Source organism: Indicator indicator, unplaced genomic scaffold, assembly GCF_027791375.1.
Source record: "Indicator indicator isolate 239-I01 unplaced genomic scaffold, UM_Iind_1.1 iindUn_scaffold_64, whole genome shotgun sequence".
Lineage (NCBI taxonomy): Eukaryota > Metazoa > Chordata > Aves > Piciformes > Indicatoridae > Indicator > Indicator indicator.
The window spans coordinates 25,486-49,121 of NW_026539195.1; the positions used below are offsets into that span (position 1 = coordinate 25,486).

General features: G+C 60.5%; 1 protein-coding gene across 2 annotated transcripts; it reads right to left on the reverse strand.

Annotated features, from left to right (window-relative positions):
• Positions 1–599: 599 nt before the first annotated feature.
• Positions 600–11,286, reverse strand: VANGL2 (VANGL planar cell polarity protein 2). Of its 2 annotated transcripts, none has more exons than XM_054398558.1 (7): positions 11,216–11,286; positions 10,038–10,158; positions 7,538–8,145; positions 5,697–5,827; positions 3,546–3,681; positions 1,686–1,917; positions 600–860 (listed from the first exon to the last, which is right to left on the reverse strand). In XM_054398558.1, exons 1-7 carry the CDS (start codon positions 11,284–11,286, stop codon positions 600–602), a joined length of 1,560 nt encoding a protein of 519 aa, XP_054254533.1. The 2 variants fall into 2 exon arrangements, with proteins under 2 accessions (XP_054254533.1, XP_054254532.1); XM_054398557.1 differs by having other exon boundaries at positions 5,691–5,827.
• Between the last annotated feature and the right edge of the window lie 12,350 nt (positions 11,287–23,636).

Here is a 23,636-nt window from a genome sequence, read left to right on the forward strand (position 1 = left end):
TCCTGGGGGCTGGGGGAGGTTTTCATAGCAGCCATGGGTCACAGAGGGGTTTGGAAACCACTTCCTACCCCCCTCAGGAAAGAAAATAATAAATCTCCAGGATTAAAATCCCCTCAGGCCCAGGCACTGGGCAGTGGTTTAAGGCCAGAGCCAGGTAGAAGGTCAGAAGGTCCTTGGGACCTGGTGGTGCTTGAAGATGCTGGTGAAGAACATCTGGAGTTAGCCCTTGAGTGATGGCACCAAAACAGTCTCCTTGCTGGCCCTGCTGCTGCCCCCTGCCAGCTGGCACCTTCTGGGGGGGATGCTACAAGGACCTGGGTTTCAGAAAGGAGGAAGAGGAGGAAGAGGAGGAGGAGGAGGAAGGGGCTCAGCCCACCCCTAAGCGGGGACCGAGCCGAGGCGCGGAGGGCAGGCGACCACAGGTGGTGGTGGTGGTGGTGGTGGTGCTGGATCTCCTCTGTGCCCACCACAGCTCTGCCCTGGAGCTGTGGCCTCCCTGAGCCTTGGCTGGAGCTGGGCAGGACGAGGAGGAGAGGTGCAGAGGAGTTTCCCACCCCCAGCTGCACAGCCCTGAGCCCCTCCCCAGCCCTGGCTGCCGCTCACACCGAGGTCTCCGACTGCAGCCTCATGACGAATTTGTGCGACTTGGGGTCCACAAACTCCTCGGAGAGCTTGAAGAAAGGAATCTTCTTGGTGCTGACCACCAGGCTGAAGTCCTGCCTCTTCAGCACAAAGACCACTCCGTCCTTCAGCCCATTGGTCACTGGCTCCTCGCTGACCAGTGTCCACTGCTTGGCCAGCCAGCGGTCCTTGTGGTACTGGATGGTAGGACCAGCGGTCAGGTAGCGCTCCAGGAAGGCCTTGGGGAGGGGACAACAGGGACAGGAGAGTCACAGCACTGTCAGGGTGGGAAGGGACCTCAAGGATTATTCATTCCTTTGGTTGGTTCAGGTTTTTTTTCTCTCTGTCTTTCCTGGCCCCCACCCTTGGTGCTCTCTTGGCAACTCAATTAACCATCGTGGCCTTCATTAATGTGCTCCAAGCAGGAGCTGCTGCTGGGGGTCCTCCTGGTGGGGAAGGAGAACGTGGGCAGCACAGACCCAGCAGGGAAAAATGCCCCCAGGTGCCCCAGATTCTCTTCCCCTCTTGGAAGTCTTGGCCTTGTGTGCCAGCAGGGCTGGGGTGGGTGAGGGGATGCTCCTTGTGGCCTTCCAGTGTCTGAAGGGGGCTACAGGAAAGCTGGGGAAGGACTTTTGAGGGTGTGAGGTAGGGATGGGACTGGGGGGGGATGGAGCAAAACTAGAAATGGGGAGATTCAGATTGGGTGTTAGGAAGAAATTCTTCCCCATGAGGGTGGTGAGAGACTGGCACAGGTTGCCCAGGGAGGTGGTGGAAGCCTCATCCCTGGAGGTTCATAGGATCAGGGATTTGTCAGGGTGGGAAGGGACCTCAAGGCTCATCCAGTCCCAACCCCCCTGCCATGGGCAGGGATACCTCCCACTGGATCAGGTTGCTCAGAGCCACCTCCAGCCTGGCCTTAAACACCTCCAGGGATGAGGTCAGGCAAGGGGGCTTGGACCTGGATGACCTTCAACTTGGACCTGGATGATCTCCCAACTTGGACCTGGATGACCTTCAAGGTCCCTTCCAACCCAACCCATTCCATGCCTCCCACCTCAACACACCTTGGGTGTCATGTCGTGGGTGATGCAGAACTCCAGGTGCTGCAGGATGCTCTCCATGGTGTGGTAGGGCTGCTGCTTGGTGGTCCTCAGGTACTTCTGCATGGCCCTGGCCATGGAGGCAAAGATGGCCTGAGCTGCCTCCCGGGGGTCCATGATCTCCCTTGGGTTCTTCTGGTCGTCCTCCTGCAGCCTCTTGATGTGGGTGAAGGCTTCCTCCACTGCCACCACCAGCCTGTAGGGAGGGAAGTCATGGAGGAGATCTCCAGGGGTTGGTGAGGAGCCACTTGGCAGCAGGAAGCCCAACTTGTACCCCAGGAGAGGTCTGGGGGAAGGTTGAGGACAAGAGGGGATGGGTTGAAGCTGGGAGAGGGGAGGTTGAGACTGGAGAGGAAGAAGAAGTTCTTCAGAGTGAGGAGGAGGGAGACCCTGGAACAGGTTGCCCAGGGAGGTCCTGGATGTCCCCTCCCTGGAAGTGTTCAAGGCCAGGCTGGATGAGGCCCTGAGCAACCTGGGCTGGTGGGAGGTGGAAGATCATCCAGTTCCAAGCCACCCTCACACCAGACAAGTTTCTCCAGAAGCTCTCCACACCAGGAGACTCCACAACCTCTCTGGGCAGCGTGCTCCAGGCCTCCAGCAGCCTCACACCAAACAACTTTCTGCTCCTGGGCTCCACTTTGTGCCCCTTGGCAAGGCCCTGGGCACCACTGAGCAGATGCCAGCCCCAGCCCCTTGCCCCCCATAGGTCCTTTAGCTCTTGCTGAGCATTGCTCAGATCCCCTCTGGGGCTGCTCTTCTCCAGGCTCTCAGCACCAGGGAGCTCTCAGCCTTTGCTCCTCACAGCTTGGAACTGAATGACCATCCTCCAGTTGGAACTCAATGATCATCTTCCAGTTGGAATTGGATGATCATCCTCCAGTTGGAACTGGATGATCATCCTCCAGTTGGAACTGGATGATCATCTTCCAGTTGGAATTGGATGATCATACTCCAGTTGGAACTGGATGATCATCTTCCAGTTGGAACTGGATGACCATCCTCCAGTTGGAACTCAATGATCATCCTCCAGTTGGAATTGGATGATCATCTTCCAGTTGGAACTGGATGATCCTCCAGTTGGAACTGGATGATCATCTTCCAGTTGGAACTGGATGACATCCTCCAGTTGGAACTGGATGATCATCTTCCAGTTGGAACTGGATGACCATCCTCCAGTTGGAACTCAATGATCATCTTCCAGTTGGAACTGGATGATCATCTTCCAGTTGGAACTGAATGATCATCTTCCAGTTGGAACTGGATGATCATCCTCCAGTTGGAACTCAATGATCATATTCCAGTTGGAATTGGATGACCTTCCAGTTGGAACTGGATGACCATCTTCCAGTTGGAACTGGATGATCATCTTCCAATTGGAATTGGATGATTCTCCAGTTGGAACTGGACAATCCCCCAGTTGAAACTGAATGATCATCCTCCAGTTGGAACTGGATGACCATCTTCCAGTTGGAACTGGATGACCATCCTCCAGTTGGAACTGGATAATCCCCTTCCAGTTGGAACTGGATAATCCTCCAGCTGGAACTGGATGACCTTCCAGTTGGAACTGAATGACCTTTCCAGGTCCCTTGCACCTAGATGAGCAACCAGCTCTGGTGGAATCCACTCTTGAAGCTCCCTCCCAACCTAACCCAACCCAACCCAACCCAACCCAACCCAACCCAACCCAACCCAACCCCCACCACCAGGCTGCTCTTCCCCAAGCCCTAACGCTCACAGGAGCTGAGCCAAGGAGCTCCCCACTGCCCAGGTGGTTGGGGTGGGGGGTTCCAGCGGGCATCAGGGGGTGCAGGGGGGCAGTACCTGGCGCGGCGCTTCCGCACCCTGCGCTCGTGCTCGGCCTCCTCGTAGTAGAACTCATTGTGGCTGTTGTCCCTCCGGCGGGCGGCCGCCGCGATCACCGCCCGCGACTGGCTGCTGGAGTTGTTGGTGGAGTTCTCTGCTGCCAAGGAAGGCTGAGGTTAGGGCTCCCCAGAGCCAGCACAAAGGGTGCAAGGGGTGGGGCTTGGAGGCACCTTCCAAAGGTTGAGGTGAGTCTCCCAATGAGTTGTGGATTGGTTTGGGTTGGAGGCACCTCCAAGGTTTATGACGGTTGAGACTCCAAAGAGGCATTGAGTTATGGATTGGGTTGGGTTGAAGGCACCTTCTATGTTCACAAAGGTTGAGTTTAGACTCCAAGGAGTCATTGAGCTATGGATTGGGTTGGAGGCACCTTCTATGTTCACAAAGGTTGAGTTTAGACTCCAAGGAGTCATTGAGTTATGGATTGGGTTGGAGGCACCTTCTATGTTCACAAAGGTTGAGTTTAGACCTCAAAGAGTCATTGAGTTATGGATTGGTTCGGGTTGGAGGCACCTCCAAGGTTTATGAAGGTTGAGTTTAGACTCCAAAGTGTCATTGAGTTATGGCTTGGGTTGAAAGCACCTTCTATGTTTATAAAGGTTGAGTTTAGACTCCAAAGTGTCATTGAGTTATGGATTGGGTTGAAGGCACCTCCAAGGTTTATGAAGGTTGAGTTGAGACTCCAAGGGGGCATTGAGTTATGGATTGGGTTGGAGGCACCTTCTATGTTCACAAAGGTTGAGTTTAGACCTCAAAGAGTCATTGAGTTATGGATTGGGTTGAAGGCACCTCCAAGGTTTATGAAGGTTGAGTTGAGACTCCAAGGAGGCATTGAGTTATGGCTTGGGTTGAAAGCACCTTCTATGTTTATAAAGGTTGAGTTTAGACTCCAAAGTGTCATTGAGTTATGGATTAGGTTGAAGGCACCTCCAAGGTTTATGAAGGTTGAGTTGAGACTCCAAGGGGGCATTGAGTTATGGATTGGGTTGGTTGGAGGCACCTCCAAGGTTTATGAAGGTTGAGTTTAGACTCCAAAGTGTCATTGAGTTATGGATTGGGTTGAAGGCACCTCCAAGGTTTATGAAGGTTGAGTTGAGACTCCAGGGGCATTGAGTTATGGATTGGGTTGAAGGCACCTCCAGGTTTATGAAGGTTGAGTTTAGACTCAAAGTGTCATTGAGTTATGGATTGGGTTGAAGGCACCTTCTATGTCATAAAGGTTGTTTAGACTCCAAGTGTCATTGAGTTATGGATTGGGTTGAAGGCACCTCCAAGGTTTATGAAGGTTGAGTTGAGACTCCAAGGGGGCATTGAGTTATGGATTGGGTTGAAGGCACCTCCAAGGTTTATGAAGGTTGAGTTGAGACTCCAAAGTGTCATTGAGTTATGGCTTGGGTTGAAAGCACCTTCTATGTTTATAAAGGTTGAGTTTAGACTCCAAAGTGTCATTGAGTTATGGATTAGGTTGAAGGCACCTCCAAGGTTTATGAAGGTTGAGTTGAGACTCCAAGGGGGCATTGAGGTATGGATTGGGTTGGTTGGAGGCACCTCCAAGGTTTATGAAGGTTGAGTTTAGACTCCAAAGTGTCATTGAGTTATGGCTTGGGTTGGTTGGAGGCACCTCCAAGGTTTATGAAGGTTGAGTTGAGACTCCAAGGAGGCATTGAGTTATGGATTGGGTTGAAGGCACCTCCAAGGTTTATGAAGGTTGAGTTGAGACTCCAAAGAGTCATTGAGTTATGGATTGGGTTGGAGGCACCTTCTATGTTCACAAAGGTTGAGTTTAGACTCCAAGGAGTCATTGAGTTATGGATTGGGTTGGGTTGGAGGCACCTTCAACATTCATAAAGGTTGAGCTTAGACCCCAAAGCCCTTAAAGGTCCCCCCTGAAGCCCTCAGAGGACCCCCCCTAGAGCCCTTTCTTCCAGACCCCTGCAGCCCTAGAGCAGCAGTTGAGGTGCTGGGGGCTGCCCAATGCTCTCCACGCCCCACGGCCAAGCTGTGCTGATCCCATTCCAGAGAAGAAAACACAGGGATGGGGATGGGGAAGGGGAAGGAGGAGGAGGAGAGAGGACAAGAGGAGAAGGCAGGGGCTGGGGAGCTCACCCTCGCCAAGGGAATAGACTTTGAAGCCAGACATTTTCTTGGACAGGACGGACTTGGGCAGGTTGAGGAGGGCAGGGTTGTAGACCGGGAAGTCGTGGTAGTAATTCTCCAGGATCCAGACAGCTGCTCGCTGGATGCTGCAAGGGAGACACAGCCAGGGGTGGGGGGGCACAGGGGAGGCTGTTAGCAGCAGCTCCAGGGCTGGGGACACACAGAGGGACAGCAGGGAAGGACACAGGGACAGCTGCAGGGACAGCTTGGCCCATGGGGGCAGAGAGGCTGTGCCCAGTGTGGGGCACCCAGAGGGAGAGTGCCCCAAGCCCAGCGTGGAGGGGTGGGAAGGGACCTCTGGAGAGCATCTCCTGCACCCCCCCTGCTCCAGCAGGGCACCCACAGCAGCTTGCCCAGGGGCACAGTGCCCCTGGGGTTGGGAGCTCTCCAGAGGAGACTCCACAACCTCTCTGGGCAGCCTGCTCCAGGCCTCCAGCAGCCTCACACCAAATAACTTTTTCCTCCTGCTCAGCTCCAGCCTCTGGGCTCCACTCTGTGCCCCTTGGCCTGGGCACCACTGAGCAGACCCTGGCTCCACCAGGTTCCTCTCTCCAACCTTTTGATCTCTCCCAGAAGAACCTCACCCTGGCTGAACTTCTTGAGCTTCCTCTCTCCAACTCCTCACCCTGCCCAGCTCAGCCAGCACCCCCAACCCCAGCTGAACTTCTGGAGGTTCCTCTCCCCACTCTCTCCATCTCACCCAGCAGAACCCATCCCTGGTTGAACTTCATGAGGTTCCTCTCCCCAGCTCTCCATCCTCTCCATCTCTCCCAGCAGAACCCATCCCTGATTGAACTTCTTGAGGTTCCTCTCCTGAACTCAGCCAGCAGGACCCATCCTGGTTGAACTTCTTGAGGTTCCTCTCCCCACTCTCTCCATCTCACCCAGCAGAACCCGTCCCTGGTTGAACTTCATGAGGTTCCTCTCCCCAGCTCTCCATCCTCTCCATCTCTCCCAGCAGGACCCATCCTGGTTGAACTACTTGAGGTTCCTCTCCCCCACTCCCTACCCTTCCCACCTCACCCAGCAGAACCCAATCCTGGTTGAACTTCTTGAGCTTCCTCTCCTGAACTCAGCCAGCAGAACCCATCCTGGTTGAACTTCTCGAGGTTCCTCTCCCCACCCTCTCCACCTCACCCAGCCCTGGTTGAACTTCTTGAGGTCCCTCTCCATCTCTCCCAGCAGAACCCATCCCTGGTTGAACTTCTTGAGGTCCTTCTCCATCTCTCCCAGCAGAACCCATCCTGGTTGAACTTCTTGAGCTTCCTCTCCTGAACCCAGCCAGCAGGACCCATCCTGGTTGAACTTCTTGAGCTTCCTCTCCCCTACTCCCCACCCTCTCCACCTCACCCAGCAGAACCCATCCCTGGTTAAACTTCTTGAGGTCAGACTCCATCTCTCCCAGCAGAATCCATCCCTGGTTGAACTTCTTGAGCTTCCTCTCCCCACCCTCTCCACCTCACCCAGCAGAACCCATCCTGGCTGATCTTCTTGAGCTTCCTCTCCTGAACTCAGCCAGCAGGACCCATCCTAGTTGAACTTCTTGAGGTTCCTCTCCCCACCCTCTCCACCTCACCCAGCAGAACCCATCCTGGCTGATCTTCTTGAGCTTCCTCTCCTGAACTCAGCCAGCAGGACCCATCCTAGTTGAACTTCTTGAGGTTCCTCTCCCCACCCTTTCCACCTCACCCAGCAGAACCCATCCCTGGCTGAACTTCCCCAGGTCGCTCTCCCCACCTCCCCACCTTTCCCTGGCATCACCCTCCCCCCTCCCTGGCACTGCCCCCGGCGGGTACCTGAGGTGCCCCACGTTGTAGAAGCGGCTGGCGCCGTCGGCCGAGCGCACAGCCTTGAGGGTGAACTGCGGCTGCAGCTGGCGCAGCTCCAGCAGCACCACCGCCAGGTAGTGGACGAAGAGCAGAGCGTCCACCAGCGACACCGAGTACTGCACCACCCCCTGGTAGTTCCTGTCCCGGGAATCCAGGATCCTGACGCCGTAGAAGAGCCAATAGGAGACCACCAGGAGGAAGACCAAGACCATGAGCAGGGCGCGGAAGACGAAGACGCGAGGGAAGAAGGCTTTGGGGCGGCGGAAGAAGAGGGCCCAGCTGCCCAGCAGGAGGATGAGGAGTTTGAAGGCCACCGAGATGAAGAGCCCCTCGCAGGCCGTGCCGCAGGGTTCCAGCTCCTCCCTCCACAGCAGCTGGGGCAGCAGCATGAAGGCCAAGGGGGTGAGGAAGGCCAGCAGGGCCAGGGCCCCGGCCAGCGAGACCCCCAGGTGCCGCCAGCAGTCCAGGTGGGCGCTGTCCTCCATGTCCTTGGCGATGCGGCTGAGGTCATCGTGGGAGATGCTGTGCTCCGAGGTCCCGGTCACCACCGTGGTGGTCTCCCCCCAGTTGTCGTCCTGAGGAGGGGTACAGAGTCATGGAAGGGTTGGATTGGGAAGGGAGGCTCTGGAGGGCATCTCCTGCAAGCTACACCACCCCCCCTGCTCCAGCAGGGCACCCACAGCAGCTTGCCCAGGGGCACAGTGCCCAGAGGGGGTTGGAGGCTTTCCACAGCAGGAGACTCCACAACCTCTCTGGGCAGCCTGCTCCAGGCCTCCAGCAGCCTCGCACCAAACAACTTTCCCCTCCTGGGCTCCACTTTGTGCCCCTTGCCCCTTGGCCTGGCCCTGGGCACCACTGAGCAGAGTCTGGCCCCAGCCTCTTGCCCCCCAGCCTTTAGCTCTCGCTGAGCATTGCTCAGATCCCCTCTGGGGCTGCTCCTTCACCACGTGGGGGTTGGCTCCGTGTCCTTCCCATCCCCAGCACCCTGGAGGGGGGAGCTGCTGGATTCTCGGGACCCTCCCATCCCACCCCAGTTCCAACATCTCCCCTCTACCAGACCTCCAAGCCCGGGGCACTGCCTGGCACCATCACCCCCATCCAGCCGACGGAAGCCTCAGCCTGGGGTGGGCTTGGGACCACAACTTGGCCTAGGACCCTCCAGGAAAGCCTCCTTGGTGGCTCTGTGCTGTGCTCTGCACCTCTCCAGCCCGGCAGGAGCAGCTCTGGAAGTGGGAAGCTGCCAGCTCCCAGGCAAACCCCCTCATTAGCAGGGCCAGAAGGGACATGCCCAGCCCAACACACCCCAACCACCACCGTGCAGGAGGCAGGGAGGGAGCTGCCTCCTCCAGCCAGCACCCAGACAGGGAGCTCAGAGCCTTGGACACATGGAAACATGGAATTGTTTGGCATGGAAAAGCCCTCTGAGAGCATCCAGGCCAAGCAGCAACCCAGCACCACCATGGCCACCAAATTCTGGCCCCAAATGCCATGGCCACAGGGCTCTGGAACACCTCCAGGGATGGGGACTCCACCACCTCCCCGGGCAGCCTGGGCCTGTCCCTGACCACTCTTGCAGGGCAATCCCAATGGGGATCTTCTTTTCCCATTCCTGGAGGTGTTCAAGGCCAGACTGGATGAGGCCTTGAGCAACCTGGGCTGGTGGGAGATGTCCCTGCCCATGGCAGGGGCTAGGAACTGGCTGATCTTGAAGGTCCCTTCCCACCCAACCCATTCCATGAACCTCTGACATCCCTCAGACTTCAGGATTCATTTCCCCTCCCACCCCACAGATTCCAGCGATTCCCTTCCCAACAGCAAACTAAAGCCAGGCTGGGGACTCTCAGGAGGGATGGGAAGCGAAGGAGGCTGCAGGAGGACCCCAGCCCATGCCCAGGTGACCCCCAGGCTGCCATCAGCTGGTGACCCAGGCCGGTTGAGCCAGCAGCCACCGCAGGTCCCAGGCTGCACCGGCGCCGGCTCCACAGGGGGGAAGATTGAAAGGAGCCAGGGAGCCGCCGGCGTGGGCGGCCGGGAGCCGCTGGGAGCCGCTGGGAGCCGGGGATTGGCAGCCCGAGGAGTGCCAGTGCCCGGCGTGGGGGGCATGGGGCTGCTGGCCCCCGCGCCAGGGGACCCCAGTGGCAGCCTGGCACAGGAACCTCCAACCCTGCCGGCAGCCAGGCTGGGGCTGCCCCACAGCAGCCGGAGCTCATCCCTAGGGATTGGATCCCCAGGGTGTTTTCTAGCCCTGTGCCCACCCCGGCTGCTTCCCCAGGGCACCGTGGCAGCCCCTTTCATTTGCAGCCGGCGCCGCCTGCCCGCCCTGCCCGCGGGCACCGCGCAGGAGCCGGCCAAGGGCCAGCCCAACCGGCTCGACCGGGACACGGAGGGCGTGCCCGGGGCCCCCCTGCCCTGCCCTCAGCAGCAGGGGGGTAGGGGGGCAGAGGTGCCAAGCCCGTGCCCAGCTCACCCTCTCATCCCCCCGGGTGGACTCATTGTCCAGCAAGGGCTCTCCTGGTGCCTGGATGGTCACCGACTTGTCCCCGCGGCTCCCATCACGGCTCTTGGAGCGGTGCCGGTCCCGACGGTCCCTGGCAGGCGAGAAGAAGGCAGTGGGGTGGGTGAACACCTCCAGAAACCTGTGCCCACCCTGCCCACCCTGCCCACCTGCAGCTGCTTAGGGGCTTGGATGGCTGCTGGTGTTCACAGAAAGGGTTGGGTGGGAAGGGACCTTGAGGATCAGTCAGGTCCAAGCCCCTGACAGGGGTAGGGACACCTCCAACCAGCCCAGGCTGCTCCAGACCTCATCCAGCCTGGCCTTGAGCACCTCCAGGGATGGGAAAAGAAGATCCCAGTTGGAATTGCCCTGCAAGAGTGGTCAGGGACAGGCCCAGGCACCTCCAGGGAGGAGACTGAGGGGAAGCCACCATGGAAGGAGGCTGAGGAGAAGCCTCCGTGGAGGGAGGCTGAGGAGAATCAAGGAACAGGTTGGGTTGGGTGGGGTTGGAAGGGACCTCCAGAGATCATCCAGTTCCAACCCCCTGCCATGGGCAGGGACACCTCCCACCAGCCCACACTGCTTCAGGCTTCATCCAGCCTGGCCTTGAACACCTCCAGGGAGGAGGCTGAGGGGAAGCCACCACAGAGGGAGGCTGAGGAGAATCATGGAACGGGTTGGGTTGGAAGGGACCTTCAAGAGCATCCAGCTCCAACCCCCTGCCATGGGCAGGGACACCTCCCACCAGCCCAGGCTGCTCAAAGCCTCATCCAGCCTGACCTTGAGCACCTCCAGGGATGGGCCCATGGGCTTGGACCACAGCATTGAGGACTTGGGTCAGGGATTTTTTTTTCTCCCCTCACCACCTAAGAGCATCCCAAGGGAGGGTCGAGGACTTGAGGGACACAACCAAGCCTCCTCCAGCCTGGCCTTGACCACCTGCAGGGATGGGAAAGGAAGATGCCAGCTGGCAGTGCAGGTCCCAGCAGAGAGACCTGAGGGATGCTGCTGGAGGGAGGCAGGCAGGAGCCGGCTGGGAGGGGGTCGCACTGGGGCGCGCTGGGGTCACCCAGGCTAAGCTTTGGGGGTTCCTGACGAGCTGTCTGGGTGCCTGGGGGGCAGGGGTGGGCGATGCCAGGCTGCCCCCTCACCTGTGCTTGCGGGAGCTGCGGGAGTGCCCGGACTTGTAGGAGTAGCCTGAGTACTGCGACTCATTGTCCATGGTGTCCGAGCGCCGCCCCTTGTGCCGCTCCGCGCCGCAGCCCTTGGCTCTGCCCGGCCCTGGCACGGCCGCCAGGGCCTCCTTCACAGGTGGCTTCTTCAGGCCCAAGGGCACCTTCAGGAAGTCGACTGTCACCTTGAGGGACTCTATTTTGATCACCTGGCTGGGCTCTTCTCAGGAGAAAAGGGCTGGGCCACCTGCGGGGGGCCAATGGGGACAGGGTCGGTGTGGGGGCAACATCCCAGCAGGTGCCAGCTGTGGTGAGCACAGAGTCACAGAATGGGCAGGGCTGGAAGGGACCTCAAGCATCATCCAGTTCCATGCCCCCTGCCATGGGCAGGGACACCTCACATTGGATCATAACATCAGAGTCACAGAGTCAGAGTCTGCAGCTGGGGGGAGCCCAGCCCTGGCCCCAGCACTCCAGAGGTGCCCTCCCCAGGGCAGAGCAGAGGGGCAGCAGAACCTCCCTTGCCCTGCTGCCCACACTGAGTGCCCCCAGCAGCCCCTTGGGGGCTCCTTGCCTGTGGGGGCACCTTGCTGGCTCCGAGGCACCTTGTCCAGCAGGATTCATGGATTGAGTTGGAAAGGACCTTTAAAGCTCATCCAGTTCCAAGCCCCCTGCCATGGGCAGGGACACCTCCCACTGGATCAGGTTGCTCAGAGCCACATCCAGCCTGGTCCTAGAGATAGGAGCAGGAGGAGTGGAACAAAACTAGAAGTGGGGAGATTCAGATTGGATGTTAGGAAGAAATTCTTCCCCATGAGGGCAATCCCAACTGGGATCTTCTTTTCCCATCCCTGGAGGTGTTTAAGGCCAGGCTGGAGGTGGCTCTGAGCAACCTGATCCAGTGGGAGGTGTCCCTGCCCATGGCAGGGGGCTTGGAACTGGATGAGCCTTGAGGTCCCTTCCCACCCTGACAATTCCCTGATCCTATGAACCTCCAGGGATGAGGCTTCCACCACCTCCCTGGGCAACCTGTGCCAGTCTCTCACCACCCTCATGGGGAAGAATTTCTTCCTAACACCCAATCTGAATCTCCCCATTTCTAGTTTTGCTCCATCCCCCCCCAGTCCCATCCCTACCTCACACCCTCAAAAGTCCTTCCCCAGCTTTCCTGTAGCCCCCTTCAGACACTGGAAGGCCACAAGGAGCATCCCCTCACCCACCCCAGCCCTGCTGGCACACAAGGCCAAGACTTCCAAGAGGGGAAGAGAATCTGGGGCACCTGGGGGCATTTTTCCCTGCTGGGTCTGTGCTGCCCACGTTCTCCTTCCCCACCAGGAGGACCCCCAGCAGCAGCTCCTGCTTGGAGCACATTAATGAAGGCCACGATGGTTAATTGAGTTGCCAAGAGAGCACCAAGGGTGGGGGCCAGGAAAGACAGAGAGAAAAAAAACCTGAACCAACCAGGAATGAATAATTGAGGTGCAGGCAACGTTTCAGGCCCAGCTGGCAGCACAGGGCTCTGCCTGGGCACGTCCTCCAGCATGGAGCTGGGAATCTCACACCCAAGGAGATGATCCCAGCAGCTCCCAGTTCCTCCAGGAGCATCTCTCCACACCACCTCCAGCTCCACTCACAGCACCAAGCCAAGGTGGGCAGAGCTCAAGGCTGCCAGGGGAGGGGAAGAAGGAGGCTGCCAGGTTGCTGACCCAACTCAGGGATCCCAATCCCTGTGGTGGCTCCAAGGATTGGGATCACTGAGTTGGGTCAGCCCAGGAGCATCCAGGGACTGGTCCAGCATTGCAGGGGTGGCTTGGAGCAGATCTTGGGCAGTGATTTGTGGCCACCACATCATCATCAGGCAACCCCAGGTGCCATGGTGGCCATTTGGAGGTGCACACCTCCAGGAGCCTGGAGCCACCAGGGGGTTGGGGAGCTGCTGGGATGGGAAAAGAAGATCCCAGTTGGGCAGCAGAAGGCACTGGGAGCTCAGGGAAAGGCTTGGGGGTTGCACTGGTGGCCTGCTGGGGTCACTCCACTGGGTCTGGGGACCTCCAAGCTGCTTGCAGCTCAGGCATGGGTTTGGAGCTGGTTTGTCTGGGCCTGTGACGCCACCAGGGATGGGGCCTGGAGCCACCAAGGTGCTGCCTGGTCCACACTGGGGTCCTTCCAAACCCAACCCAAAGGTCTTTGGGGGGGCTGCAGGCATCAGGCATCACCCAGAGCCCCACACCCTCCCTTCCCAGTAGCTGATACTGGGGTGGGGGGTGGGCAGGGCCGTGGCACGGTGACACCAGGCTGGGCTCCCAGGGAGATGCCATTTAGACCCAAACCAACCCCAAAAAGGTCTTTTGGCCTCCTCTGCAGAGCCTCAAAGAAGGGAAGGGGCTGGGGGTCGAGGAGGAGAAAGGGAGTGAGGAGAGGCTGGGGGGTGTCCCTTTGTCCCAGCTGCTGGATGCTCCCCCACTGATCACCATGGCAACAGGAGCACCCTCCCCACCCCCCCCCCCCATGCTGGTTGTCTAGGAGATGGCACCGGGGCCAGGAGCTTGTCCCAGCATCCCCAGCGAGCGCTGGGGGAAGGGGCTGGGAAAGAAAGGACCCCCCTGTGTGTGCCCCCCACCCCAAACTGCCTCCTGCCAGCCCCCTGCTTCTGGGCTTTGTCTGTGGGCTGGGATCAGGTTTCCACTGGAACAATGCCTGCTGCCAGCGCTGGGGCAGGGGGCCAGCAGTGGCTGCTCCCCAGTCTGGACCATTAAGACCACGAGGAGGCTGCTCCTGGGGCAGGGGATGGAGCCAAAGGCACTCACCAGCTGGGCACTGCAGGAGGCTGGGCTGGGCTGGGGGCAGGTGGGAGCTGCTGTGCCCCTTGCCGGCGCTCACCGAGGGGCTTGGGGCATCCTGAGCCATCCAGGTGGTGGCTGCTGCTGGGGGATGCTGCTGGGGGATGCCCTCAAGGGGTGGGTGGCCAGGCTGGGGGTCCACGGTGGAGCTGGGGGAAGGAAGAGAGAAGGATGTGAGGAGCTGGGAGGCCCCTCTGGCACATGGATGCCAGGGCCGGGCACTGCCAGGCAGAGTCTTCGTCCCATCTGCAGGGCATCAGCCCCAGGAGAGCTCCTGGCTTGGGCTTGACTGCTGGTGACCACCCAAGGAGAGGAGGAGGAAGAGAAGAAGGAGGAGAGGGAGGAGAGGGAGGAGAGGGAGGAGAGGGAGGAGAGGGAGGAGAGGGAGGAGAGGGAGGAGAGGGAGGAGAAGGAGGAGAAGGAGAAGGAGGAGGAGAAGGAGGAGGAGAAGGAGGAGGAGAAGGAGGAGGAGAAGGAGGAGGAGAAGGAGAAGGAGAAGGAGAAGGAGAAGGAGAAGGAGAAGGAGAAGGAGAAGGAGAAGGAGAAGGAGAAGGAGAAGGAGAAGGAGAAGGAGAAGGAGAAGGAGAAGGAGAAGGAGAAGGAGAAGGGTTTGCAGCAGTCTGCCCCATGGATGAATTCAGCACAGGGTGACCTCCATCCACCTCCAAACCAAGGCTTAGTTCCAGCTGATGAGGACCTTCCCACCTTGCTCATACCACAGCAGGTGGTGGGCTTGGGGGGGACACAACCCCCAGCTGACCCCCAGCCCTGCCAGGTGAACTTGGCCACCAAGCAGCCACCCTGCAGCTCCCTGCAGCTCCAGGTTCTGCCATCCCAGAGTCGCTTCCAGTGCCAGCAGAACATCTCCAGGGAGAAGAGGGTTTGGTTTTGACCCAGCAGAGTAGGGAGAGCAGGTTCAGCAGCAGCAGCAGCAGGTAGTGAGGTGGAGAAGCTGGAAAGGGAAGCCTGGAATCCATCAGGAGAAGCAGCTTCAGCCTCCCAAGCCCAGGGAGAAGCACTGAGGGCTGGCAGCTGGAGCCAGCTGCATGCAAAGGAGCAGGAAAACTCCGATGGTACCACGGGGGGGAGGTGGTGAAGAGCAGAACAAAACTTCCCCAGGGCAGGAGGAGAGAGGATTTGCCACCTCCTGACATCTTCAAGTCCAGACTGGATGGTTTCTTGGGGTGCTGCTGGAGAACATCAGAGGGGTTCAAAGCAGCTGGAGCTGAGGCTTTGGGGCGGTCAGGAAAGCCTCTGCCACCCTCTCTGCTGCCTTTGAGAGCAGGAACCTCAAACACAGAGCAGCTTTGGCATTCAAATGCTCCAAGAAAACACCCAGCAGAAGAAGACATCCAAGTGGTTTGAGATGAGAAAAAGCTCTCTTGGCTCCAAATAGCTCCAGATGCCAGGGGGAAGTCAGGAAGCTCCTTGGATGGGGCAGCAAACTCCACCTGCAGTGCTCCCTCCCTGTCCCACGCAGCACCAAAACCTCAGGTCTGGACTGGAGGGAGCCAGCTCTGAGCCAAGGGCAGAGGGAGACAGCAAGGACTGAGCAGCCTCAGCCCTGGCCAGGAAGGTTGGGATGGAGGCCTCTGCATCCATGCTGGAGATCAGCTTGGGACCTGACACCATGGAGCTGGTCCAGCTCCGGAGCAATGAAATCAGCCCCAGTGGGAAGTGAGGCTCTGGCCCTGCTCCACCTCCTCAGTGTCCTCCTGGCAGTGAGGAGTCCAACCCTGCCCCCAGGATTCCAGCTGTGCCCTCCCCAGTGCCCAGCCCAGGGGCACAATCCCTGCCCTGCTCCTGCTGCTCCAAGCCAGGCTTCTGCTGCCCTTCTGGGCACCCCCTGACCCATCTCCAGCCCCTGGCACCAAGCCCCCTCCAGGTCCTTTCCCACTGGGCAGTTTCCATTCTCTTCACCCCATCCTCCCAGTATGCCCAGGAAAGGGAAGTGGCAGCAAGGCTCTGCCCATGCCAGGTGTCCCCTGGCACCACAGCAGCACCAGGGGGGATGCCCACGGTGGGGAACCAGCTTGGGAACTGGAGGCACCTCCCAGCCCCAGCACATTTTCTTGCTTGGCTTCACCACTACGCCTTGTTGCCTCCACACAATAGCTGCTTCCCTGGCCAGCCCCCACCACGCTCCCCCTGCTGCCCCCCAGAAAGCAGGAGGTGGCAGGGGGGGGGCACACACACAAGCTGTGCCCACACCAAGGCCTGGGGGAGAGGGAGGTGGCCAGCACCAGGAGCTGGGTGCCCCACAAAGGTTAGGGGAACCCCTCCCCCACCAACCATGGATGGGTGGGGAGGGAGATGGGACCCCCAGGTAGGAGCTGGGGTGGGGGGGAAGGTCGAAGCAGATCCTTCATGGCCAGGTCTACTCAAGCACCAACCTTGGAGCTGGGGGGAGGTTGAGGCAATTTGCTGCCCTCCCCTCTCTCTCTTTGCAGCCAGAGTCACCAACCCCAAACATTTCCCTTCCCATCTCATCTGCCCAGGTTGGATCCAAGCTCACAGCAGGTCCCTGAACCCTGGTGGTGTTCAAGGCCAGGCTGGATGAGAGCTTGAGCAGCCTGGGCTGGTGGGAGGCTGAAGATCATCCAGTTCCCAACAACCCTGCCAGGGGCTTTGCCCTGATGGCTTTGCCCATGGCAGGGGGGCTGGAACTGGATGCTCTTCAAGGTCCCTTCCAAGCCTGGGAGATGCCACCAGTGGGAGGAAGCTGTTGGCACCGACCAGGAGCTCCAGAGGGAGGTGGGAAAAGCCCAGGGGAAGCTTAATCCAAAGTCCTACCCCAGGGGGTCTCATTCTGCTCTCCAATTGCTCAGCGTCAGGAGGTTTCAGATCCCTTCCAAGCTGCCAGCTCCAATTAGGATCAGCAGGGATTGTTCCAATCCCTACAGGAACCTCCAGGCCCTCCATCTCCACCCAGTTTCCTCCAGTGGGGAAGTCCCACTGGGAGGCCATAGGATAAATCCCTCCCCCCCCTCCTCCCCTCCAGAACTTCCATCCCATGGAGGGTCCATAGGATCACTCCACAGCTCCAAAGGACCTCCCTGAGACCTAGGAGGCAAAAAATGGTCCCAGAGGACCAACCCCCAGCAGGGATTTGCATGGGAAGGGACCTGGATGGAAGGAGAAAGGGATTTGCAATGCAGACTGTGATGGCACCAAGGGATCCTAACTGCAGCTCCTGGAGCTTCTGCTGACCTCCCTCAGCTCAGCCTCCCCAGGAGCAGGGTGCTCAGCACCCACCCTGTGTCCTCAGCACCCACCCTGAGTCCTCACAGCCTCATCCACCTCCACCCTGAGCCTGTGGGGAGCACTTGGAGCTTCCCAGGAAGACAAATGGCAGCTTCAGCTTCATGGGGTCTGCTGCTGGGTGCCCCCCACAATGCCCAGCACCCCTCCCCAGCACCACAGCTGCCAGATCTCCCTCTCACTGCCCACATCACATCTTCCCTGTGCCCCTCTTGCTGGGTGGCATCTCCAGGTGGGACAGTGGCATGAAGTGACAAAGCTGCTGTCACCCTGGGGCACGGGAGGGGGGCACAGGATGGTCCTCTGGTGGTCCCAGAATGGCTCTCTGGTGGTCCCCAGCATCCAGCTGTGCTCACAGGGGGAGCTGAGGGGCTGCAGGGTCCCCACTCCTGGTTTGGGCTGCTCCATTCCAGCAGGTTCTGCAAGATCTGTCCCCAGGATACTGCAGTGAGACCCCAAAAGGCCACTCCTCACCCCAAAAGGGGACACCCACAGCATGAGCAACCCCTCAGAGCTCCACTCCAGCTGCCTAAGCCTCAACCCTGCTAAATGCCACCAGCTGTGGTGGGCAGCAGCCAGCTCCAGCCCATGCCCTGGAGCCTGGCAAGGCAGGGTGGGGATGGAGCCAAGTGACCAACTTCAGCCACCCACTGTGGTGCCAAGGTGGGACCAGGCTCATGGAGAGCCACAGAATGGTTTGGCTTGGAAAAGACCTTCAGGAGCAAGTCCAACCATGATCCAACTCCTCCAAGGCTTGGTCCTAAACCCTCAGCACCACATCTCCAGGCCGTTGAGACCCCCTCCAGGGATGGGCACTCAGCCACCTCCCTGGGCAGCCTGGGCCAGGCTTGGAGAATCCTTTGAGTGAAGAAATTTCTTCTGATGCCCAACCTGAGCCTCCCCTGGGGCACTCAAACAGCTTTGGAAGGCACAGGAGGATAAATCCCTCTGGTGGGATCCAGCCCTGGAGGCTGGTGCCACGATGCCCACGGATCTGGGCACTCACAGCTTGGGGAGAGCCAGGGAAGGGGCAGGGAATCCACGGTTTGATCCCAGGGCCCTTCCCAAGCATCCCAAGTGGACAATAAAGCCACAAAGCATCTGCCAGCCACGCTGGGCCCTGGCACAACAGAGCCAGCAGCTCAGATGAAGCAGGAGCAAAGCCTTGGAGCTGCTTCAGGGCTGAGGGGCTGCAGCCCCCCCCACCCCCCCGTGCCAGCCCCATTGTCTGTGAGCTGATGACAACAAGAACCCAGACCTGAGCCCTGTGCCAGCTGAGGGGACCCCAGGGGCAGCACAGGGGTGCCCTCACCCACCCCCCATGCCTTGTGCTCACCCTTGGGGTTGTGCCTTGGGGGATGGGGGGGAGATGCCCACGGGATCCACAACCTTCAACCAAGCAGCCCCAAGGGCCAGCAGCCAGGCAAGGAGCCCTGGGCAGCTCTGCTGAAGCCATCTGGTAATGAAATGAGGCTGAGGTGCCCCCCCCCACCCCCACCCCAGCACAAAGCCCAGCAGTGAAGACCCAGGCAGGCTGAGCAGGGCTGGCATCTGACTCAGGATGCCTCTGAGCCCAGCTCTGGTCCCAGCACAGTCCCAGATTGCTGTGATTAAGCAAGAGCTGTCCCCAGGGGCTCTCTTGAAGATAATATTTAATTATTTTCTCTCTCTCTCTTTTTTTTTTTTTTTTTCCCTCCCTCCTTCAAGCTCCACCACAATTATTAGAGCAAAGCCTGGGGGTAAGGGTGGTGGTGGTGGGGAGAATCCAGACTCAAATCCCTCTCTCCCCACCAAGGAAATGCAACCTCTGGCCCCAGACAGAGCAGCAGGGACCAGGGCTTGAGCTGGGTGCAAGAATGGAGGGAACTCCCTGTCTGCCTCCAGGCTCTGTGCCAGGATGGGACCAAGATAAACCGGATCAGAATCCGGATGGGTCTCTTCCCCCCCCCCCCCCCCCAGAAGGTACTGGAGGGGTGGTGGTAGGGCAGGGGGTGGGGGTGATGCAGGTCCTGAAGAGCTGGCAAGCAGCATCACCCCTCTGCACCTCCTCATCCTTCAAAGCAACCACCCAGCCCTGGCTCCAGGGCAGGGAGAGCAGGGTGGGCATTCAGGGGGTGTCCCCTCCATGAGTGTGTCCCCCCCAGTAGGTGCCCACCCTCGCCCCCAAACCCGCGGGCACAGGCAGGGAGGAGCCCTGAGCTCACCCCCAAGGCTGGGCACAAAGAGCTGCGAGGCCAAAGGGTGGCTGACTGCAGCCTGCCCAGCAGCCTCCAGCTGAAGCACAGCCACTAGGGACAGGGAAAGCCACCGTGGGGGACACACACACACCGCCCCCCACCCCCCAACCCCACAGCATCACCCCCCCGGGGACCATTCCCTAAGGGACCATCCACGGAGCCCATCCCTGGCTGCATCCCTCCCCACCCCCATCCATAAACCCAGGACGATTCCTACCCCGTCCTCTCTTTTTCCCAGCCTTAAAATCCTCCATCCTGGGGCAAACCTAAACCCCCACACCTCCTCTCCCCTCCCCTCACCCCCTCCCCAGCATCGCCCCTCGCAGCCGAGAGTCCCCCCCCGGGACAAGGCTCCCCGGAGCCGCCGCTCCCCGGCTGGCTGCGGGCCCAGGCAAGTCCCCGGCGCCTCCAGGCCCTTCCTGCGGGAAGCAGCTCGGCGCAGCCCCCCCCAGCCCCCAGCTCCCACCCCCCAGGAGCCCCCCACCAGCTCTCCCCACACTCACCATCGCCGCCACACCTTTGTGAGCGTCCTTGGCTGTGTCCCCCCCCCCCCTCCGCTCCACCTTCGCTTTTCCTCCCCAGCACCAAAATCCTGGGATCGCTGCGGCGGCGGCGGCGGCGGAGGGGGAGGAGGAGGAGGAGGAGGAGGAAGAGGCGGAGGAAATCCTGAATCCCAGCGGAGCGGCTCCCACACTCCCCCCCCCCCCCACCCCCCAGCCCAACTCCGCTCCCCACCTCCAGCCCGGTCCCGACCCCCCCTCCGCCGCCCAGCCCTGGCTCTTCCCGGCCGCTTCCCCCCACCCCCGGCGGCCGCCCATTGTCTGCGCTCCGCGCTGCGGGGCCATTGTCTGGGCACCGGGGGCGGGGGGGGGGACACGACGCACACCCGGGACCCCCGCCCACCGACCTGCAAGTGGCGGAGGGGTCACAATAAGAGGGGTGGGGGAGGGTCTTGCATTGGGGGTGTCCTGGTCCGAGGAGATCCTGGCCCCCGGGGGAGGGTCCTAGCCGGGGAGTTCTTGCCTAGGGGTGTCCTGATGCGGGGGGGAATCCTGACCCCCGGCGGGGGTCGTTTTGAACCAGAGGGGTTCTAGCCGGGGGAGTCCAGTCCAGAGGGGTCTTGTCACAGGGGGTTCTTGGTTAGGGGTGTGCTGACCCAGGGGGGATTCCCCCCCATCCCCCGGAGGGTGGAATATTGTCTGAACTCAGAAAGCTCCCACCCGAGGAGGTACTGCCCCAGAGAAGTCTCATCATGGGGGTCGTATCCCAAAAGAGTTCCGGCTGTGGGTGTCCTGCCCCAGGAGGGTCCAACCCCGGGGGGCTATCCCATTAGGAGATCCTCTTAACCCAGAGTGATCCTACCCGGGGTAATCCTCCCCCAGGGAGGGTCTCACCTGTCTCGGGGGGGATCCTGACTCGGGGGGTGTCCTGCTCCAAGAGGGTCCCCGGGGGGTGGGTTCACACCCATCCTCGACATGGATTTTTGGGATAAGGATGGTGGCGATGGTGGGGGTGAGGGTCGTCCCAACTGCTGCGGGGGGTGGCACAGTGGAGGCAGGGTTAAGCCCCACTGGGGTCTTCCCTGGTGCAGCAGAACACACACTTCCACCCCCCCCCCGGAGTGCTCCCCTGCATACGAGTGTGAGCAAGGCCAGGTTGGGGTGGGGGGGCCCGAGGATGAGCCTTGGGCCTGGTCGTTATGGGGGGGATGCTCAGTGCTTTGGGGCAGCACCGGGGCACTCAGTGGGGCCCATGGGATGGAGCCGATGCTCCCACAGCCTCCTTACACCTCCTGGAAAAGGGGTGCTGGATGACGGGGGGTGAGGGCACGGCAAGTGGAGGGGGCACCCAGTACCCCTACTTGCTCCAGAGGGCCGGCCCCCACCAGCACCCTACCCTCCTGGGGTAGAGAAACTCCCCCCCTGCAAAGCCAGACCCTTGTTGGGGCAAGGGGAGAAACGAGAGAACCCCCAAAATAAAACCCCACAGGGGGGAGCGGGCGGCGGGGGCGCAGCCCCTACGCAGAACAGCAGGGCCAGGACTGGGGCCGGGGTCGGAGCCGCTTCATCAATGAGCAGCGCTGGGAACCGGCCCCCCCGCGCCGGCCAATGGCGTGCAGAGCTCTGCCGCCGGCGCTCCCCATTGGCTGGATTTAAATTGAGCTGTTTGGAGTCAATGGGGGGGAGGAGGGAGCGGGGGCGGGGCCAAGGCCAAGGGAGGTGACAGGGGGAGAGGGACGGGGGAAAAGGGGAGAGGGAAAGGGGGAGAGGGAGGAGGAGAGGGAGAAGAAGAGGCACAGGGGGAAAGGGCAAGAGGGACAGGGGGAAAGGGACAGGGGCAGTTGCTGGGCCGAGACGAAGCTCCTTGCAGCTAGCAGGGACAGCCCGGGAGAAGGTTGCTCAGAGCCCCAACCAAGCTGAGCTGGGCTGGTGCCAGCCAGGGGGCATCTCCCACCTCTCTGGGCAGCCTGGGCCAGGCTCTGCCCACCCTCAGCACCACCAATTCCTCCTTCTCTCCACTCTCCATCTCCCTCTTGCACTTCCAACCCATCCCTCCTCTTGTCCTGCCACCCACAGGCCCTGCTCCAAACTCTGTCCCCAGCTTTCTGCTCAGCTCTGGAAGGGCTCCAGAAGGTCTCCCTGGAGCCTTCTCCTCTCCAGGCTGAACTCCCCCAACTCTCCCAGCCTGGCCTCTCAGCAGAGGGCTTCCAGCCCTGCCAGCATTGCTGTGACCTCCTCTGGCCCTGCTCCACCAGGTCCCTGTCTGTGCTGTGCTGAGGACTCCAGAGCTGGCCCCAGCACTCCTGGGGGGAGGTCTCACCGTGGTGCAGCAATGGGGCAGAAGCTGTGACCCAGCAGGTCTTGGGGGTGGCTGCTGGGTGTGTGGGGGGGTCCCCTCTGCTCTCCCTTCCCCCTGCTGCCAGCTGCCCTGGGTTGTCCTCTCGTTCCTGCTCCAGCTCCGGGAGTGATTAATGGGCTCTGGGAGCTCATTCCTGGCCAGCTGGGGTTGCTGGAGCCTCCCAGCCAGCTGGGAAGGACTTCATTGTTCCACCTTCTGATTTATGGGGGACAGTCCCCTCCCTCCACACCCTGCTCTCAGGACAGAAGGTCCTGCCTAGCTCTCCGAGATGCCCAGATCCTGGGACTCATGTGGAGCACCTGGGATCAGCAGGGCACTTCCAACCTCAACAATTCCATGATTTAAAGTTCTGGGTCCTGGGGGATGCTTTTGGGAATGTTCCCCCTGCACACACAGCTGCCCTGCACCTCTGCTCCTTGCACTGCTGCCTTGTCCCAGCCCTGCAGTGGGGTTTGTGGTGGGTCTGGAGGGTGCCAGGGGATTCTCCAGGACCTGGCTGGCAGGGACAGGACGTCCCCAGGCTGGAGGGTGCCAGGGGATTCTCCAGGACCTGGCTGGCAGGGACAGGAGGTCCCCAGGCTGGAGGGTGCCAGGGGATTCTCCAGGACCTGGCTGGCAGGGACAGGATGTCCCCAGGCTGGAGGGTGCCAGGGGATGATCCAGGACCTGGCTGGCAGGAACAGGATGTCCCCAGGCTGGAGGGTGCCAGGGGATGCTCCAGGACCTGGCTGGCAGGGACAGGAGGTCCCCAGGCTGGAGGGTGCCAGGGGATGATCCAGGACCTGGCTGGCAGGAACAGGATGTCCCCAGGCTGGAGGGTGCCAGGGGATGATCCAGGACCTGGCTGGCAGGGACAGGAGGTCCCCAGGCTGGAGGGTGCCAGGGGATGCTCCAGGACCTGGCTGGCAGGGACAGGGAGTCCCCAGGCTGGAGGGTGCCATGGGTGTGTTGTGAGTGTGCAGGGCCCCGTGCTGGGCACCCAGCAGATGGCACTGCCGCCTCGCACAGGCGAGATGGGGACACAGCTGCTGCCCACGGTGACGTCCCCCGCGGGAGCCGGGCACACGCAGCCAGCCTGGCCCCGGGGCAGGGGGCTGAAACACTTCCCCCTCCCCACCCTGGGGGTTCCCTTCTGCTCCGGCTGCTCCTTTTCTGGGGAGGAAGGGATGTGGGAGGGGGCCAGCAGCCATCCCCACCTCGTTG

What these genes read in the sequence shown, in the direction of transcription:
- VANGL2 (XM_054398557.1), bottom strand. Translation starts at nt 11,286, where the DNA reads ATGGACAATGAGTCGCAGTACTCAGGCTACTCCTACAAGTCCGGGCAC. An exon ending in CGCAGCTCCCGCAAGCACAG is followed by an intron (nt 10,159 to 11,215) that starts GTGAGGGGGCAG and finishes CTCGCCTGCCAG; the next exon opens with GGACCGTCGGGACCGGCACC. An exon ending in TACAACGTGGGGCACCTCAG is followed by an intron (nt 5,828 to 7,537) that starts GTACCCGCCGGG and finishes TCTCCCTTGCAG; the next exon opens with CATCCAGCGAGCAGCTGTCT.